This window comes from Erpetoichthys calabaricus, chromosome 4 (assembly GCF_900747795.2).
Source record: "Erpetoichthys calabaricus chromosome 4, fErpCal1.3, whole genome shotgun sequence".
Taxonomy (NCBI): domain Eukaryota; kingdom Metazoa; phylum Chordata; class Cladistia; order Polypteriformes; family Polypteridae; genus Erpetoichthys; species Erpetoichthys calabaricus.
The window spans coordinates 127,439,827-127,461,027 of record NC_041397.2 but is presented as its reverse complement, the minus strand read 5'-3'; the positions used below and the strand labels follow the sequence as shown (position 1 = coordinate 127,461,027).

At 37.0% G+C, this 21,201-nt stretch overlaps 1 protein-coding gene across 8 annotated transcripts in view; it reads left to right on the top strand.

Annotated features, from left to right (window-relative positions):
• Positions 1-781: 781 nt before the first annotated feature.
• The window catches only part of ddx3xa (DEAD-box helicase 3 X-linked a), an 81,759-nt gene continuing 61,339 nt past the window's right edge, over positions 782-21,201 (top strand). For 2 of the 8 annotated variants that reach the window (XM_051926120.1, XM_051926117.1), the window contains exons 1-6: positions 782-1,049; positions 2,560-2,617; positions 2,866-2,913; positions 10,753-10,803; positions 11,275-11,367; positions 11,449-11,520. In XM_051926120.1, the coding sequence (XP_051782080.1) occupies positions 1,005-1,049; positions 2,560-2,617; positions 2,866-2,913; positions 10,753-10,803; positions 11,275-11,367; positions 11,449-11,520 (367 nt within the window). In that variant the 5' untranslated portion in view covers positions 782-1,004. The remainder of the gene's footprint in view (positions 1,050-2,559; positions 2,618-2,865; positions 2,914-10,752; positions 10,804-11,274; positions 11,368-11,448; positions 11,521-21,201) is intronic. The other 6 variants (XM_051926122.1, XM_051926121.1, XM_051926118.1 and 3 more) reach the window with 5 other exon arrangements.

Here is a 21,201-nt window from a genome sequence, read left to right as displayed (position 1 = left end):
CTTATTTTATAGATTTACAGTGAAGTGGACACAAATATTGTGTCCACATTTCTGTTGCTTCCCCTTAATTCATCACCCGAAAACTTTACCTTTGACTAAAGAATGCATCGATTATTTTATGTATTTGTATGTTATGTGGTGTAATGGGGTTAACGTTCATGTCAATATTATAAAATGTTAAACTAGGTCCTGAAAGGGGCTTGGAGAAAATGAAGTAGAGCAGTTGGGTAACATCCTGCATGTGCCCGCTTCTTGATTAAGTAATGCAGTAATGCGTTGAGCGCCATGTAAAAACAGTTCTGCATAAAGTGGCGCATTTCATGATTGAACTTCATAAATTAGTTCAAAGATGAAAGATTCGTGCTTCACATTGTTGACTATTCCCTGCGCACGTGGATATTAAACTATTAAAAAAATGACATACATCATTCTACACCACGCACTGCTTAAAGGAGAAATGTATCATTAACCGGGGGGCAACAGTACAAAAATGGACGGATGTAAATACAGTGCCAGCTAATTAACATATTGACAAAGGGTGGTAAAGAAACAATGTATTAACGTTTAAGACTTGCGATTGGTCTGTATTTTAATTTAATAGTGTTCACACATTCGTTGTTAAAATTAGTAATATTACTGCAAAAATGTATATCACATTTTATCCTACCACATAAAATAAACACTCGCCCTCCCATTCTCGCGAGGCAGCGGACATGTTCTAATTCTCGCGATATGTGAATGTCAATGGCTCTCTGTCAAGCTCTGTGATAAACTCTCGCGTTAGCTTCGGCTTTTCTATACCACGGGTTAGTGAAAGGTGTCCGGTAAAAAAGCTTCGACTGAGCTTAGGGACAGATCGAGACACAATAGAAAAAAAACGAAAAAAAAAAAAACTTAAGAAATACGAAATAAAGAACATCAAGTGACGTAAAAGCAAACAGAAAAAAACCTTCGAAGCTCAACCTTTCTCTTTAATCAAAATTATTCCTCGTTATTCTTTAGTTATGAGTCATGTGGCCGTCGAAAATGCGCTCAGTCTAGACCAGCAGGTGAGTTATAAATAAATGGTAAATATTTGTCTATTAAAGGGATATGATACGTTATTTTAAATCAAAACGTGTTCAGATATGTGTTATACGATAGTTTTTTTTGCGCTTTCCCGTCTGTTGAGGTAAAATGGTGGAGAAGGAGCGACTGGTAATGATGGCGGAGGTTCGTATTTCAGTGCGGAGTTTTAGAAGCCGCACAATGGCGGCCTTTGTTTCCCTGACACCGGTTTTCCTTTTTCTCGTCAGCGTTTTTTCGCCATTTCTAGCACAGTTTAGGGGAGTAAACTCCTATATTAAACGTTTTTGCGTTCGTTTGGCGAAATCTATATAGTTGAACATGAATGCTATAGTGTCCTAAACTAACAACGTAGTCGCTTTTGAAAATGAACATTGCGACGTTTAGTGGAAATAGGAAAACGTAGTCGAACCCTTTTTTTTACCTTCGATAATACCACTCGATATTAAATCATCGGTTGATAACTGTCATTGTCTTAATAGATGTGATTTCGTCAAACCCATCACTGTTCTATTTTTACATACATGCAAACATTTAGTTTTAATAGTTTTCTGGATGTACTGGTATGTTCTGTAATGTACAATTTTTTTACTTTTGTAGATGTAACTTAGAATGTAATGCATAATTATGTGTTTTTGGTATGAATGAGCTTTTGATTACTTCGATTATGTATAGGCCTACATAGCGGGTTTATGGTAAAAATGTGTTTACCAAGTTGATAACTGTACTTTATGTTGGAACCAACGGAATTCCGCATTTGTTAGTAAAATGAAAACGTCGAAGGTATTTGCGTTCCGGGAAATCGGGAGAGGGAGTTATCTTTGTAATTAAGAGGACGTCGTCGGCGTCATTCAACCGGATGTGGAAACTGCTGTAAACAAGCCCTCGGGGGAGATTGAGCCTGCTGAGGTTTTTTTTTTTTTTTTTTATCCCGCACAGTTGGCACGGCTTCAAACGACTACACACAAGAATGGAAAAAATATTTTTTTTATTTATTTAAAAAGAGAAAAAAATTGCTTGCTATGCAGCTTGTAACTCGACTCCTCTTTCTTCACTCGGGGCTTGTACTGCTACCCGGGTTAGGACGTGGCTCTATGTAAGGAGGTGGAGGAGGAGCCCCGGGTACAGCAGCAATTGAAGGGCTCGGACCTCGGCTACATTACTATAGTGATGAGTTCAGGAAACTTGGACGCTGACCGGCCGTGGCAGGGAGGCAGATTATCCAGAATCTTCATTTCATCACAGTTTCGAGTGAGCCGGATATTTCGGGGTAATGGTCGACGGTACCATTTCCCTTTCTCTGATGAACAATGACTCGCCTCTGTTGCACTGATTTCTGTACAGAGTGCCGTGTTTCATTTGAATATGATCCCTGTTGCAATTTTTTCGATGTTTTCTTTATGTTGGCTTCTAATCAGTCTCTCTGGAGCCGTCTCTTTACTGGCATCTTGGTGGTTATTTTTTACTTTAATTTGTTGTGTTTGTGTTTGGTAGCTGGCTGGTCTAGACCTGAACTCTGCAGCAGAAGGACAGAGCGGAGGAGGGGCAGGCAGTAAGTAATGTTCTTTTGTCATTGCACTGTGCACTTGAAACTGTTATAAATTGAGTGTATTAGTCTTTCATTTGTAGAATAGTTTTATTTCTTAATTTCTTTCCAGTTAATGACGTGTATACATTTAGATTATGAATGTGCTAAAAGATTTAGCAAGTGATAACAATTTATTGCAGTTGAACACATTCTAATTCATTTTTCTGTTAATTTTGTTTTAATCACTTTTAAAATATTTCCATGTCACACAGGACGTTATATCCCTCCTCATTTAAGGAACAAAGAAGCTTCTAAGAATGGTGAGTAGTGCAAGATAAAGTGAGCAAGGTTTACTTTTATTGGTTAGTTGAATGTAGTTTGTCCCTCTTTTTTATAATGTGAAATAAAATACTTTATTTTAATTTGTTCATCATTTTGGTTTATTTTAGCATCTATGTCTAGAAAAGCAAAACGATATCTGCTTGAATGCAGTTTTTTTTCCGTTTTTATTTTGCAGACTAATTTTGTTGTAGATTGTGTTGTCTGTACTTTAAGTGGACATTCTAGGCTGCTGTTTTGGTTTATAAGGACTTGGGGCACTTGAACATTAAGTTCTGTCAGTTTATTTTGCATCATAGTAGTGTGTAGAACATTTAAAAAGTTTGGAGTAACAGTTTAAAGATCCAAAATTAAAAAATCAGCACAGTAAAATTTAAAAATGAGAAAATTTGAAGATAATGTAAAACTTGCCATGTTGAGCAAAATGGAAATTTGCTTACATTTTGTTTTTAGTGCGAGGAGTTTAAACTGCTGTAGGAGTTGTGTGTGCTGTCACTCACAGTATGTTGGGTTTGTTTCAGTAGGAGAACCTTGACTTGATCCAAATGGTAGACATTCATGAAAGTCACAGTACTACCAGAGCATTGATTATCGTAATTTACACACACCTTTTGAAAAGTCAGTATCTGTTGTTTGTAAAGGCTGACAAGATATGAGGAATCATAAATAGCAAGTCAATTAGAATTAAGGCAAAAAAGTTAGTTGACATGAAAAACTGGTCACTAATAAAGTGATATGAAAGCAGACAGTTGCGGTAGCCCCCAAATTGGGGCTTGATATTCCTGATAGACTTATGCAGCCGGTTTGGACTCAATTTTTATCAGCTTTTCTCCATCATTAGTTCAGGATTGGTGGAATTGATCCTGAGGCCCCCGAGATTGCCTATGGGTATGCAGGCTTTTAGAATGGATGTTGTGATCCTGGTCATTCTTAACAAGTCACATTTCAGATTTTGAATTTGATTTAATTTGACATCAGTTGATGTGTTTTCAGTTAGTTCTGACTAAACTCTGTTTCCTGCCGCTGCTTAGTTGTGTACTGCAGATGAGTGTTGCCTACCAGGAGCTAGGAGAAGATCCCTGTGGTAGAGCTAAAAGGTTCAAATTGTATGAAGCAGCTGTCTTAACATCTTGTAAATGTGTATAATGAAAGACCCAGAAGGAATGTGGCACTACTGGGGAATTGCAAAGATAAGGTAATTATCTAGAATTGATGGCTTAGCTTAGAAAAAATTGACCAGGGCGGCTAGGTTAAATTAACATAATGAATTTGTAGCGGTAACTGACCACTATTGTGGAAATGTATTTACCAACAACATTAATCTTAAGCCAAATACTTAATATCAAGAATATACATTTAGTCTTTTGTCTTGAATATAATACCCCTAAAAGCCATAACCATTTGTAATGTCAAGCATTACATAACTGAATTAACTTCAGCAATGGTAATTACTTAGGCATGGAGAGTGTAAAAATGATTAGCTCCAATTGTTCTGGTACAAGAACGTTTTCCAGCAGGCAGGAAAATTCAAGTTAAATTATTTCACCTTCATGATGTTTTAGCGCCCATAACCTTGTCAGTTACTTGGGCAGAAGTTTAAACTTCGATAATGCATTGCTGACATTTTATTTCCAGTCTACTAATAGCAGTCTGAATTTTTAATTAGAGACAAATTTTAAAACATTTACATGTTTAAGGTTTACGTGAGCTTTTTAATTTTGTTTGCAGTAGATTTTCATTTTCAAGGAAATGCTAAAGTGTTGTAATTTGATCATAAATGTTTAGTTCCTAATTTTAAGGTCATCAGTTTTAGTCAATTTCTGGTATATATTTATGCTTTTAGTTTGTGTCAACCTGTCTGCTGTTAGTTTTGAGTCTTAATATATGCTTCTGCCCACAGAGTTGCAGTCTGAATTCAACTTCACTATGAAATTCCCATACCTCAAGCAGATTTGTGTATAGCAATTTTATACTGTACATGTTTACAGTTATTAGAATGGTTTTTATAATTTAAAAAAATATATCTTTTTTTGTAATTAAGTGTACATGTATTGGGTTGTTTAGCATCCTGAACACTGTTTATCCTTATAAAATTATTTCAGAATGTGAACTAGTTTTATTGAACCATTTTACCCTTTAGTCTGGTCTTGCGTACATATTTGTACATAGTGGTGCCCTTTTTGTATACAGTGATCCCTCCTCGATCGTGGGGGTTGCATTCCAGAACCTTCCATGAATGGTGAAAATCCACGCAGTAAAAACCATATGTTTATATGGTTATTTTTATATATTTTAAGCCCTTATAAACTCACCCACACTCTCTTATAAACATTTCTCGCACAGTTATTCATCATAAACCCTTAATATTCTTGGATATTAAGTAAGATTCGTTGAAATTATGTATGTAAACAAACTGTTGATATATGATATGTATGTGCGTAGTATATAATTAATACGTAATAGTTTTAAACACATTTTAATACATTTTAACAAGTAATTTTGTTTACTGTATATACAGTAATGCACTAGTTTTACTTACCTACTAACTTATATAGGTTATGTTAGATATATTATGATTATTCCTTTATTAGTATCATATTTCTAAAATACTAACCCTGCAGTCATGCGCCATTTGCATTCTGGTAATGTTTACATTCTCAGCTGATTTTGGCTGGTAACCCCGCCGATTGTTGCCAGTTGTAAAATGGTACAGTTCATTCGGAACATAATTTATTACTGGTATTATTGTTAAGAATTTTAGTTTGATTAGGGAATATAAAAATGTGAGAAATCTACAACATGTAAATATAAATAAAACCTAAGTTATTTTAAAGAGATTGTCTCCAATATCTCACATGTTACAGCCATTACTACGATAGGCAGGCCATCAGCTATAAATACGTACAATGCAAGAAAAATTGTATAAAATGTGTGTACAGTTGCACTAAACGTACGTACATATAGTAAGTACATAGAAAATTAGTTATGGGTACTCGCCAACAGTGAAACACTTTGATGTTGAATGAGCGAGACGAGATGCTGGCTAACACAAACTGCTGTCTGACACTGAGCCAATCGGCTCCCAGGAACATAACCGCATGCTCTGATTGGCGGATGGCTGAGAAGCTACCCAATGTATGAAATCGACTGGGCAAACCAACTGAGGAAGCATGTACCAGAAATAAAAAGGCCCATTGTCCGCAGAAATCCACGACCAAGCGAAAAATCTGCGATATATATTTAGATATGCTTACATATAAAATCCGCAATAGAGTGAAGCTGCAAAAGTCGAAGCACAATATAGCGAGGGATTACTGTATATTCTCAAGTTGCTTTAAATTTATTTGTGGCATCAAAATCAGTACTTAAATCCTCATCAGTGTACTTGATTCAGACTTATTTTAAAATGTTTTTCTACACCTACCTGAGGCATTCCCTTTATACTGTAAAAATGTTAGAATTTTTATTTTGTTTGGTGTTGGGCAATTTTTTAAGCAATTTAGCATTTAGTCAAGCAGGCAAGGTATGAGCAAGTTCCATTTCTGCCAACATTCATAACCCATTGAGTATTTGCCAATATACATACAGTAATCCCTCCTCCATTGCGGGGGTTGCGTTCCAGAGCCACCCGCGAAATAAGAAAAGCCGCGAAGTAGAAACCATATGTTTATATGGTTATTTTTATATTGTCATGCTTGGGTCACAGATTTGCGCAGAAACACAGGAGGTTGTAGAGAGACAGGAACGTTATTCAAACACTGCAAACAAACATTTGTCTCTTTTTCAAAAGTTTAAACTGTGCTCCATGACAAGACAGAGATGACAGTTCTGTCTCGCAATTAAAAGAATGCAAACATATCTTCCTCTTCAAAGGAGTGTGAGTCAGGAGCAGAGACTGTCATAAAGACTTAGGAAAGCAAACAAATGAATAGGGCTGTTTGGCTTAAGTATGCGAAGCACCGCGGCACAAAGCTGTTGAAGGTGGCAGCTCACACCCCCTCCGTCAGGAGCAGACAGACAGACACAGACAGAGAGAGAGAGAGATAGACAGAGTTTGTTTTTCAAGCACAAATCAATACGTGCCCTTCGAGCTTTTAAGTATGCGAAGCACCGTGCAGCATGTCGTTTCAGGAAGCAGCTGCACAAAAGATAGCAACGTGAAGATAATCTTTCAGCATTTTTAGACGAGCGTCCCGTATCGTCTAGGTGTGCGAACAGCCCCCCTGCTCAATCCCCCTACGTCAGGATCAGAGAAAGTCAGCGCAAGAGAAAGAGAAAAGTAAGCTGGGTAGCTTCTCAGCCATCTGCCAATAGCGTCCCTTGTATGAAATCAACTGGGCAAACCAACTGAGGAAGCATGTACCAGAAATTAAAAGACCCATTGTCCGCAGAAACCTGCGAAGCAGTGAAAAATCCGCGATATATATTTAAATATGCTTACATATAAAATCCGCGATAGAGTGAAGCCGCGAAAGGCGAAGCGCGATCTAGCGAGGGATTACTGTAATCCTTTTTTCAAAATTTAAACTTTATTAAAATGACCAAATTACTGTACTTTGTCACAGCACATAGTTTAAACTAAAATGAACCATGTTTATAGCTGTTTGTTTTTGTCATTAAGGCAGGAAAGAAAAACAAACTTTTTTTTTGATCATTGAGTTTCTCGCATAGCTGACAAAAGCAATATGATGGATTGAAAATCCACCACTGTTACAATTATTCCTCCCACAGAGATGTACTTCTTCTTTGAAGTGTCTCTCTCCCAACAGTTACACCCTCTAAGATAGCTCAGGCGGTACATGTATTGAGGAAGCTGAAAATTGCAATCCTGCAGCCAATCAATCTGCTTACTAGTGACTGAGCTGATGCCCATGCTGCTGGTTACGTAATGTGACAAAATCCTGTCGTGTCCAATACTATTACTCACTGTTTATGATTTCTGCTAAGTATTAATCTGTAACAAAGTTCATTAGTATCATTAAGTTGCTCGATACAAATGAAGTTCTGTTGAATAGAAAAAGTTTGGGTTTTATGCACTTGTTTGTATTTGCGGAATTGTCAAATTGAGACTTGTGTATATATTAACACAAGTGCAAAAGTAAATTTCAGAAAATAGGAGATACTAGTCTACTATTTTGGTATTTATGCAGAATAAAAAAAACTTGCCATAATGTAGGAAAATGAGCAGATTTCAAGAAATCGTCCTGGTGTTTCAGTACAACTGAACCTCTTTTTTTCCTTGCAAAATAAGGAGCAAGCTAGTAACAATGAAAAGGTACCATATCAAATAGTTAACTTTGATGGAAAGTTTAATTATGTAAGCAGATGTTATTTTCAAACATGAGGGTGCAGTGTGTTTCTGCAGACAATGTGTTGAACAATGAGTTTAGAGGAGAGTGTAACCACCATATGGAATGTTAATTTATAGATTTTCAATTTTTTTTTTTTAAATCTATTTTTGTCATTCAGAAACTTCTGAGTGATGCTAGTGTAGAACATGGGAGTTGCGAGTTTACCAGAGTGTAACAAATAGATGGTTGTAATGATTAGAGTGGTTTATCATTTTTGCTTTCTTTTAAAGACTTCACTATATACCATATGTGTTAAAATATAACATAATAGTGGTTTTGTCCTTTGCAGTAGACCCTCATCTTGTACAAATTTAAATTTTTTCAGTACATGGCATTGGATCATCATAAACAAAGAAAAAGCAAATTGACGTGGCAGAGTGATGCCAGTTTTTTCTCTCATTGTGCAAGGGAGCCTCTTGTTCTATAATCATTACCTGCTTTTTCTAATCCTGCCTGTTTGTGACATTAAAATGTTGGTTCCATAAGTCTAATCTGTTTTTAATCTAAATGTAACCTTGGCAGTTTTGAGGAATTCTTCCAATAATGCATTAGGGCAACTACTTGATCTATAATGGTGCGGTGGAGTGAAAAGGAAGTACTATTTACGTTTAAAGTATAATTAACTCTAACAGATCTGGAGGAAGGGATGTGTATGAATGTATAGTTTATAACGCAGTAACCAGCTACAACATTAAAACCACCAACAGGTGGAGTGAAAAATCATTGTCTTGTTACATTGACGCCTGTCAAGGGGTATGATACATTTAGCAGCAAGTGAACAGTCTGTTGTTGAAGTAATGTGTTGGATGCTGGATAAATTTGAAAGCTTAAGGATTTAAGCGACCTTGACAAGGGCGGTAGCTAGTAGACTGGGTCAGAGCATCTCCAAAATGGCAGGTTTTCTGTTGTTCCCAGTATGGATTGGTTAGTACCTACTTAAGTAGTCCGAAGGATACCATGTTAGAGGTACTGTAGCACAAACTGACAGTTTCATGCTGTCAATGAGAGAGTGTTGTTAGAACACTCGGTACATTCCAGCTCGCTACGTAGCCACAGACATAAGAGCCCATGCTGACCCCTGTCCGCAGTAGATGGTGCCTACAATGGGCATGTGAACACCAGAACTGAACCATGGAGCAATGGAAGAAGGTTGCCTGGTCTGATGAATCGCCTTTTCTTTTAGATTATGTGGATGACTGTATGTATGAATCATTTATCTGGGGAAGAGGTGATATCTGGATGTACTAAGGAAAGAAGGCAAGCTGGCAGAGGCAGTTGATGCCCTGGGCAATGTTCTGTTGGGGAAACCTTCAATCCTGGCATTCATGTAGATGATGGCAGTGGCCTCTTTCAACAAGATACTCTGTCCTGCTACATTGCAGAAATTGTTTAGGAGAAATTGAGTACCATGACAAAGTTCTAGGCTGTTGACTTGGCTTCCACATTCTTCAGATCTCAGTCTGATCGAGCATCCCTGGGATGTGCTGGAAAAACCCAACCTTGGAGTTTAACAGGACTTGAAGGATCTGCTGCAAATGTCTTGGTGCTAGGTACCACAGGACACCTTCAGAGATCCTTTTCCTTGACGTGTCCGAGCTGTTTTGGTGGCACAAGAGGGGACTACACAGTATTGCACAGTGGTCTTGAACAAATTACTAAATGTGACTGCTTTAATATACTTACCAGTGCGGTGTCTCGAATAATATGGTACCCTGAAATGAAGGGACAATGGTGTGACAAATGTAAGCAAATACCCTTAAACTCTGCCGTTTGCACTTTAATCAGATCTGTATTGATTTGTAATTTTTAGGCTTTGGAACAAGTGGTGGCTCTGAGGCTAAGGATCTGTGGTGGTATCCAGAAGGTTGCCGGTTCGAATCCCTGTCGCTGCCAAAAGAGATCCTAATCTGCTGGGCCCTTGAGCAAGACCCTTAGCCTGTAATTGCTACAGGGGCGCTGTACAATGGCTGACCCTGCACTCTGACCCCAAGGGATATGCGAAAACTAACAAATTCCTAATACAAGAAATTGTATAAGGCGAAATAAAGAAACAAAAAAAAAAAGGGGTGGTAAATGAAGGAAAACTGTCTTTGACCCAAACATTGTGGGGGCACCAAGTTACTAGTTTTTTGGAGTTGTAAAGATTCATTAGGGAATGGTGTTTTGGTTTGGCAGTTTTTCTTGTACCTATAGTTTACATTTGGCACAAAACACAAATGTACCTTTAAAATGAAATTTATATTGTTTTGAAACTGGTGGCAGGAGTCGAATTGTTTGTATCAAGACTCCAGTCTTTCACCCCCCATTTTATCACGAATTGAAGTTTTTAACTTTGTTTTTCTTAATAGAAAATATATTCTTTTAATATGTAATCTAGTTTTCATCTTTAACCTGCTATATCTCTTCATAGGTCAATTCAGTTAACTGGTAATTTTTCCTTTATACCTGACAATTTGTTTTGTTTTACAGCAGGAGTTTCATATATTTCTGATAGACCAAGTGGTTATCCATTAAGGAGCTGTAAGTTTTATGTTCCAACAGCTTTGAGCATAGGGAAAACTGCTTCAGTTTATGTGCATGGAGATTGCAAGCCTAATACACTAAGAGCAAAAATTGCAAAGTTATAGCCTTCATATATACTGCACTAATTTTTTTTCATAAGCATGTTAATGTGCACCTTATCTTAATTTACGTGGTGGGGTGATTTGCAGTTTGAATTACCTTTTTTAATATTTTGGTGCAAATTATCTGTTTTAAATTTCAGGAGTAATATGATTGTCTGCTTGCTAAATTGGCAAGGGGGAGCTTGTTTTCTTTAGTTTTTGAAATCTGAAATATACTGTTTAGGGTGCGCTGCATATCATAATCTGTCTTGATAATGTTTGTGGCCCCCCCTTCCCTGTTGCCTCCAAGCTAGCTTCTGCAATGGTGACCACATTGCTTGGGTACTTTACCTGCTGGCTATTTCATTACTACAATTTTTTTTTGAAGTTTCTCCTAAACAGTACCATCGTGCAAGGCACCTAGATCGAAACTACAAACGTAACTTTAGACCTGCCACTGGACATTCAAATTGTAGGACTGGTAACTATGAGAATATAAGGTGTTTTTTAATTTAAAGTTTATTTCAATATAGTTGGTAAACAGTTTTGTGCTCTTACTTAGGTTACTCAAGACACCCCTCTGAAGAGCTTGCCTTTTTTCAGAGCTACAGTGGTAGCTGGCCCATCAGAAGTGGTATATTCAAGTGTGCTTGCATGAATATTGCTTCTGTTGTGTGGTTTTTTGTTTTTTGTTTTTTTTTTTGGTACTTGGTACATTTACAAGGTCACTTTTTAGAATATTCATAAACAATACATACTTGGCGTTAGTACTTGTTGATCAAGCATGGTGGCTTGAATGTTGCAGCAGTTGTGACTGCCTTGGAGGTTGAATATTCTCCCAAAATCACAAGAATAAGACAGGATGTATTTTGTAATGAAGTCCCAGAAAAGGCATTGGAAGAATGTTATAATACCACTCTCACTATTAACTGATATATACTCCTGAAAGAAAACACCTTTTTCCTTGGTATATTGGAGTGTGTAAGAATCCTTACTATTAGCCCAAACCCTTTGGTGTGAGAATATACTTTTCAGACCTAAAGGTCGTCTTTACTATAACATGAGCCGCTTAATGGTCTAAGATTGACGCATTATCCAGCAGCTCTATACATAAATTGGCTGTGCTCAACTAAAGGATATACAGTAATCCCTCCTCTATCGCGGGGGTTGCGTTCCAGAGCCATCCGCGAAGTAGAAACCATGTGTTTATATGGTTATTTTTATATTGTCATGCTTGTGTCACAGATTTGCGCAGAAACACAGGAGGTTGTAGAGAGACAGGAACGTTATTCAAACACTGCAAACAAACATTTGTCTCTCTTTCAAAAGTTTAAACTGTGCTCCATGACAAGACAGAGATGACAGTTCTGTCTCACAATTAAAAGAATGCAAACATATCTTCCTCTTCAACGGAGTGCGCGTCAGAGAGAGAAAAACAAACAAATCAATAGGGATGTTTGGCTTTTAAGTATGCGAAGCACCGCCGGTACAAAGCTGTTGAAGGCGGCAGCTCACACTCCCTCTGTGAGGAGCAGAGAGAGAGAGACAGAGAAAAACAAAGTCAAAAATCAATACGTGCCCTTTGAGCTTTTAAGTATGCGAAGCACCGTGCAGCATGTCCTTCAGGAAGCAGCTGCACACAGAAGGTAGCAACGTCCCTATCATCTAGGTGTGCGAACAGCCCCCCTGCTCACACCCCCCTACGTCGGCGCGAGAGAGAGAGAAAGTAAGTTGGGTAGCTTCTCGGCCATCTGCCAATAGCGTCCCTTGTATGAAATCAACTGGGCAAACCAACTGAGGAAGCATGTACCAGAAATTAAAAGACCCATTGTCCGCAGAAACCCGCGAAGCAGCGAAAAATCCGCGATATATATTTAAATATGCTTACATATAAAATCCGCGATAGAGTGAAGCGCGATATAGCGAGGGATCACTGTATTGCATTTCAGAATAACCCTTAAGGTCCAAGTAATGTATAATTTTTTAAAATCCTCTTTTTTGGAATGCTAATTGTTTTATATTGTGGTAGTAGATAGCTGTGCTGTCTTGTACAACAAAACTTTACAAAAGAAATTTTCTGTAAAAGGTTGCAGGTAACCATCATGTATGTAAAGCTGGCCTACCAAAAAGTGTACCTGGAATACCTTGTTTGCAAAGCTGGTAGCCTGACAGACTACCATATGGATTTACAATTTGTCCACACCTTAGTTTACAGTTTTGTAAATAAGCCTTCAGTTCATTTGCATATCAGTCACATTTCTGTTTTTTCAGTGTGTTGCAGTGTTACATTTATATTTGGGAATTTTTTTCCCACCTTGGTGTAAGATTAGGTAATCTATAAGTTTTGATTTGGCATTTAGGAGAAATTGCTGTGCAAAAACTAATTGCTGTGTTTAGAAGTTTTATTTGGTTCACCACAACCTTTTCTGAATATTAAATGAAATCTGCAGTCTCCAGTGCTACTTCAAAGCGTATTATTGACTCTGCCCATGTCGCCTGGCAGGTGGCTTGCGGTGAGCAAAGGATGATTCAGAAGAGGAAGAGTTTAGAACAGGTAGAGTAAGGTCATGGTGCTTGACAACTGGAAGCAGCAGTCATCTAAAATAACTACACTAACCTGTAATTCACATAACACCAGAAGTGACATAGCCATCCAGCAAGGTCCTCCATCCATTTCACACACTGCCCAATTTTGTTGAATTAAAGCAGCAACCTTTGTATTTATTTCCTCTTGTGAATTATTCATTTTGCATCAGTTATGGGGTAAGCTGCTTTTTATTTTCATATAGATCGTACCTTTTAGCTAATGAATTGAGCTTCTTAATTATAATGAAAATTCAATGTACAAGACATTCATTTTGAATGATTATTTATAAACACGTTGTCTTGGTGACCTTTGAATTTAACTCTTCCTATACTATATATTCTGATAGTATCTAACTGACGTGACTTATAAGGAAAGAGATGATGGATTGGACCTAGGTGAGAAGAACACGGACTAGTTTGAAACGTGGAAATGAAAGTAATGAATGGAGCACAAGAGTGCAATGATTTTCTGGATGTTAGGAAGGATGAGTAAATAGGCTTGGAGGTTTATGGTAGTTCTTGGCAGTGCTGCATACTAAAAGCCGTTACGGTGGCCACGAACCACTGGTTGCTAATTCATTGCATGTTTTCATTTCTGCATACATTGAGTCTAACTGTGTAGCAGAGGTGCAGAGATGTTGTATTTAGTTTCACATGCTTCAGCAAGGAATAATGGCTTTCCCATTTTAAAGTGGCTAGATGAATTTTAATCTTCTAGTAGAGTAAGTATGTTTGTCATTGAACTGTAAGAATTAGTACAGTCATTGAACTGTAAGAAAAGCTGGAAATATCCAAGGTTTGGAACATGCTGCACATATTCTGCAGTGTTATGCAATAGCATTAAATATTTCAAACTCCCGTCACCATGTATAATACAAATAGTGTAATTTTTAGGAATAATTCGGTGTTTGACAATACTTGTCTAAATTTAAACAATTCAGTGGTGAAATATAGTACTTTTTTTACTACTTTATTACTTAAGTGGCATTAATCAGGTGGCTAAGTTAGGTGATCATCCATTCAGTCTTTTCAAAAATGATCACGTCCTGATGCCAGTCCAGTTATAAAGAATTTGCTTTTCTCATCTTTACTGAATCTTAAACTAGGTATCTACACTGGCAGTGATATACCTCAGGAATCTATTCTCTGTTTTGGATACTTTTTTTTTTTTCTTTTTTTTTTTTTTGCTCTTTTTCTCTTAGTAATAATCATTTAAGAAATGCTTGAAAGGAAACATTTTTTAATATGGCCATTGTTTTCTGTCTGCTGCTGTCATGATGAACCTCTTTCTGGATCCCAGTATGGAACCGATTTTCTTAATTTGGTCCCCTGATTTAAAAAGTTTCAGAACCCCTGCTGTAGAGAAGTCAAGAAGCTGTTAACGACACTTGATGTAAAATTTTACTTGACCCAAAATGAATGTTACACATGAAGTATCTCGCACATCATACAGAGACAAGCAAGAAAAAAAAACCAAATACATCATTTGGAACCATTACAGTTGAGGTAAATCAAAAAATACACTATCATAGATATGTATGTGTGTTGTCTGGGTAGTACATTAATGAATCAAGAGCTTTGTTTTTACTTACAGGAAAAAAGTAAGTCAGTAGAGTATGCCATACTTACTGACTAGCAGACACAAATACCCTGTGGGCATTCAACGTGTCAAGTGCATTACATACAATGAAAGCTCCAATATAAGTTTTTTCCAACCATCCATGTCTCTCTAAGGCCTAGAGGTATTCATGACATTATTACATTTTGGGGTGGAAAAACCTGTTTGCTAATATTTCACATTTTTGTAATCGAATATACAAGTTTTTCTATATGAAACTAATCTTCACTGTTTTATAGTGCTTTGAATTTAAGGGGAAGTGGAAGTGCATGTTTGTGATCATGAGGGGGGATTAACCACATTGTTGAAAACAATGGGAAATACAAAGCCGGCAGCAGCTGCAAACTAATCTGTAAAGTGTAGGGAACCTTTTCCTAACTTTTTAGATGCTTTTAAAGAAGACTGAGTGTAGGAACACCAAGGGTCATTGGATATCTCTTAACTTAGTGATTCAGAGCTTTGATTTTGTCTCACTCTTACCTGAGGCATGAACACCAAACGTTTGGTACTTAAACTGTTGCTTTGAGCTGTAGTGAGATGTCTGAGTTTTGTTTGTAGGAAGCTGCACTTTTTGAAAAGGGAAGTTGTTGCAGGTGGATAAAGGTGTAGGTAAGGGTAGGAAATGGAGAAGTTGAATCAGATGATAAACATTTATCTTAAGTATTTCATATTACTAATTTAGTTGATTATAGTTTTGTACATAGGAGTACATTGTGACCTGTGAGCCAGCATCTCTGAGTTAGTTTTGCAGAGAAGTCTTCGAATTGCTGAGTTAAGTTTTATTGCTAATAAAAGTGATAAACAGAAATAAAATGGACACGTCTCTGAATATATGGTTCTCTGGTTGTGGCATAAAAATCATGACATTTCAAAACAAGTGGCTGCATTTGTTTCTGAGACTTGTCTATATTGCATATTGTGAGGTGATGTTTCAAAAGTTTAAGGGGTCTGAGTGAGTATTAAATGGAGTGTAAAGAAAGGAACGTAACATTGTCAGAGGCAATGGGAAAGTGAAACTTTTTGGTTGTCTATGTGATCCAGACCATACTTAAGACAGGGGCTCATCTGTCAAAATCATGATACTATTTCTAACAAATTAGTGACCGTTTAACCTTGCAGTATGTGCAGACTCCTTTAATGCTAAAAACAGCTTAAGGTCATGTCCCCTTACATGCCTTTTTAGTAGTAGGTTTCATTTACTGCCGTCACTGCCAGTTTTGTGCAGTTTGACATATTTCCAGAGACTTGGTCCAACCAGTGTGTAACTTGACAAAATCAAACAAGTTCTATTTTGCTAACAACCAGTGAAGACTCAACCTGCATGTAATTTAGCTGCAAGGAAAAAGAAACGAGTATTTTTGGACCATGCAAATGAACACTAGTCTACCTCATGGTTTACATACCACAATAGAATTAGAATAAAAGACAGATTTTGGTTGAACTTGCTGTCCTTTAAACCCTTTGCATTGGAACCAGTGTTTTCAGGTGGCACTTCGTAAATTTTTAAACTGCTGGATAGTTCTATCACAGAGTCGTGTAATTTACCATGCTCTGGTATTGAGATCAGCAACTGCAATTAAGTGACATTTATTGCAGGTAGAAGTCTTGTAATATGACATCACCTTTAATGAACATTAAATGTGATGCTTGTTGCGTTTTTGAGGACAGACTTTTTGTTTTATAAGTGTAATATGTTAAAGCATTAAATAGTAAAGGAGAGCCTGAAGTGGAGTCTAAAAGTGTGATTACATAAATGGAAGTAATGCCATTCTTGATTTCAAGGGTTAACTCTAAACGAGTAAAGATTTGCTGTTTTATTGTAATCTGCAGTTAAAGGTGGAAAAGTAGTGTTTGTGGTTTTCAGCTGTAGTTGCCCGAATGTTTTGAAATGGGTCTATTTACCATTTGCCTATAGAGCAAAGAAACTTTTTTGTAACTCGCCTTTCGGTTCTTTGAGTAAATAAGGTCAGTGACTAATAGCTTTTTCAGTGTGGACTTTTTGAGCCTGTTGCTTCGGTAGTTCATGCATTTCACAGAACAATAAAGTATAATTTGTAAATGGATTTAACGGTTAGATCTAGAACTTAAATGCCAAAAGCTAATGTGTCCTGTAAATGTACCTTGTTAAACTAATTTTCTTGCAGCTTTGCATCTTAAAAAAGCATGTTTCTTCCATGCTTTTGTTTTCTTAAACTTGACAGTGTTGAGCGTTTCTTAATTTTACTAATCATTTATCCGGTTTTGTTGCACCTTTTAAGGCTTATGTCTCATCTTTAAAAGCTATAGTTTTTTTTTTTTTAATTGTTTAGATGTGAAAATATGAATCTTCCTCATGTAATATCTTCCAGATAAAATTTTGAGATCAGGATTATGGACAAAATAGTTTTGTATTTTAAAGATGGTGTTCTGTGTCTCATTAGCCAGGTTTCCATCCAAGGAGTTTTTGCGAAAAAATATTTAGCGCTTCAAATTTTTTACCGATATAGCTGATGGAAATGCTAATTATCGATAAAATGTTGTACGTGTCGACATAATATTTTTCCATTTAACTTTAGCGCATAAATTCCATGTCGATACTTCAGATGTCGCAAAAACTACATTGGAAACAGTTTTTGTCGGAAAAAAGGGCTTTAACGCAAATAAATGTGTCACATTTTCATCACGTGCAATCAAAACGATGGCGGAGCGGCTCGCATGGTCTGATGAAGAGAGTTTTTTTTTTGATTAAACGTCGTTATTTTGTATTAATTCAAATTTCAGTTTTAATTAAAAACCTTAAGGGAAGCAGGTTAATTCAGTTGTTATCGCACTGTGAAGGGATGTTGAAAGGTAGGCTCACCTTTACAGATCCGATGCTGCAAACACAGCTGCATCATGGGCACTTCCAGGAGTGCCAACGCAAATGTCTCGTATCATGCACCTGTCATCAACAAGGGCCTGGAGAACAATAGATGGCCACCCTTTGCGATTAATGTAATCGCGGTAGCCTTCCATCGGGGGAAGAATAGGCACATGCGTGCCATCCAGCGCACCGTAAATCTGTGGCACAAGATGCACCAAGGAATTGCGGTATGCAATTTCATTGGCCTCCGCTACAGTCGGAAGTCTGATATAACGCCGCATTAATTTTTCTTTAATAGCGGTGCACACAGCATATACACATCGATGGACGGTAGTTTTACTAACCACGAAAGTTTCTCCAACTACTCTATACTCGGCACAGGTTGCCAGCTTGTAAAGGGCGATGGCAATCCGCTTTTGGGTTGGAACCGGTGGTCGGTGGCAACCTGTGATGGGCGCAACATCAGGACTGATGAATCCACACAACATGTCAAACGTCGGCCCGTGTCATTATAAAATGTTGCAGCCAGAGATTTTCTGTTAAGTGTCTCTCCACCACCTCCTCTCAGAAGGTCTTATTCCGTCGTCTTTCCCATACCCGTGGGCTTCGTCGCACTGGGGTACTTTCTTCGAGCTCTAGGGCTATCAGACAAGCAACTGCTTCATTCTGCTGTCGTCTTCGGATATTATGTACAATTCCAATTATTTGTGAAACTGAAATAACAGTAAGCTGGCAAATTTCAAAAAACTGTCTGAATAATCTCTCCATTTCTTTGTTTAGTGGAGAGGGTGTAACGTGGAAAACAAAAGGTAGATAATTTGTGACATACACAAAATTATGTATGGAAACGGCTCAAGGGCAGATTTTTTTCGCGATACAACAAAAGTTATGCGACAGTTCGTTTTGGGGGGGGATGACGTCATCACGCACACCATTTTATCGATAAAAAGCCAGTTTGATGGAAACAGGCTGGAGACAGCAAATTTCGCACATTTTTTTTTACGTATATTCTGTTTGTCGATAACAAAACGTCGCAAAAAACTGGATGGAAACTTAGCTAGTGTGGCACTTAGAAATAGGAATGTCACAATACCAGAATTTTTGTATTCGATACCAGAACTAGTGAAATGTCACGATACTCGATACCTATTCAGTACCACAGCAAATACAGAAATCTTGTCAGCTTTTTAATTAAAACTAACCCACTTACTCAAAATTGTATCTTTTTTTCTGTTAAAATATAAATGGTAATTAACTACAAATTTAGTGGTATGTCTAAGTAGTTTTTACTATTTTTAGGCAAACTAGTATTCATAAATATCAAAATACAGTGTAATTTAATGTGCAAGATACATGGGAATTCTTCCAGTGTAGCAACAATTCAGCGGATGTTGTAGGGGGATTTCTGAATAGGGTTTGGAAAATAAACCAGGTTGTTCATGATGGGATTATTTTCCAATGTGCACATTCTAATTCTATCATGTTACATCAGCTGCAATTCAGACATACTGTGTAAAATAGTACAAAAACAATTACATTTTTATATCTATATTGTTGAATTTATGAACTCCATTAATTTCGGGGTGTAATTTCTCCATTTTGTTAATCCCCAAATGGAAATTGTTCAGTTAAACTTTTTGAAGCTGTTTTTATAATATGCTTTTATGGTTTGGTTTGTCAGAGAATCCCTCTTTTGCCTTCTAACATTTGCTATTGTGTTACATTTGCATCATTAGCTGGTAAAACACTTACTAGAGACTAATATTAAATTGATAAGTCAAATTGATTCAAATGTCTCAAACTCCTGGAGCTTTAATTGTTGAAATTGGTCCCACTTTTTAATGTTTGTCTCATTTCCTGTGAGAAATCTTGGATGTTAGTTTTACATTAATCCATTATTGGAACTCTTGTAAAAACTTTATTGTGCTGTTTTTCAAGCAGTCTTAAATGAGTGAGACTTTGTTATTGCTTAGACTGTACAAGTCCAGAATTAGAAAATTTACTCGACTGGCTTTAACAGATGGAATGCATTACATTCACCAATGAACTATTAAAATGTGATAAACTGTACTTTGCTTCTTCTACTTTCATAACATGTCAAGTTGTTCAAAAAAGAACTGCCGCAACTCTGCTTCGTGCTTCAAACAAAGGATCGAAACAGTAATTTTTTATATTTTGGTAAAAATGGAGCAGTTTTTTATTGCTGTTGTACATAACGGTTTTTACTTGGCTTCAGCTGTTGGCACTGCTTCTGTGAAGTTTCCTGTCATATTCCACATGTTATACAGGAAATTAATCTAAATCCTCCATCCTTATTTTGGGGAGGGGGTTAGTTTAGGATTTGGTATTAAAAATTAATCAAGTTTAACAATTACTTCTCTCATTAGTGATGCCCTGCATTCTTAAAATACATACATCTATTTTTAAGTTATCTCCATAATTCGTGTTTTTCCATTTCCTGACATTTACCTTTGCTGTTTTAGTGGGAAGAATCCAGCTGCAGACCTCCACAGCTCTGTGATTTAGGAGCTCTGCTAAACTGCTAATAGGATCGCACTTTTGTCAGTTGGACTAATTGAGTAATTTTTTGACTCTGATAACCCTCCCCAACCCTAATCTTTACAATAATGTAAATTGGTGTATCGTGTAACATCACTGATGTATAATGTAAAGCGACAACCTCCCAAGTGAGAGTGGTGCTCAACACTTTTTGCAATGTTAATGCAGTGCTGTAGCACTATGAGCCATTTCATTTGCAGTTTACACGTGCTATTTTCACTTATTATTGTGCTTTCCAAAGTAGTAAGTCTATTTTCAATCACTCTTGAGTATGGTACAGAATTTTACATTGGTATCTTTTAGTTTAAAAAAAAAAAAAAAAAAAAAAAAAGCTAGTACAGTTTGTCATTTTGGTATCAACTTGGTACCAAAGTCTCTTCTATTATAAAAAAAAAATCTTTGGGAGGGAGACTAGGGAGACGAGACGTGATCTTCTCGGAAGATAATTTGAAGTCCCGTGAGAGACACTTTAACTTGCTCCCAGCTCTTAAAACAAGTAAAACAGAAAGCTAGCAGATGATCTGACTGCTTCTTCTTAGCGTGCGTTCAGCCATACCCCCTTCACAACGTGAGCATCATTAAACATCCAGCAAGAAAGATGTAATCATGCCCGGGGCCGGAAATAAAGGACAAGTATTGATTACAAAAGTTTTAAGGTAAAAGTGAAAATAATGCATATGTAACAATTGCCATGAAACTAATAATCTCTT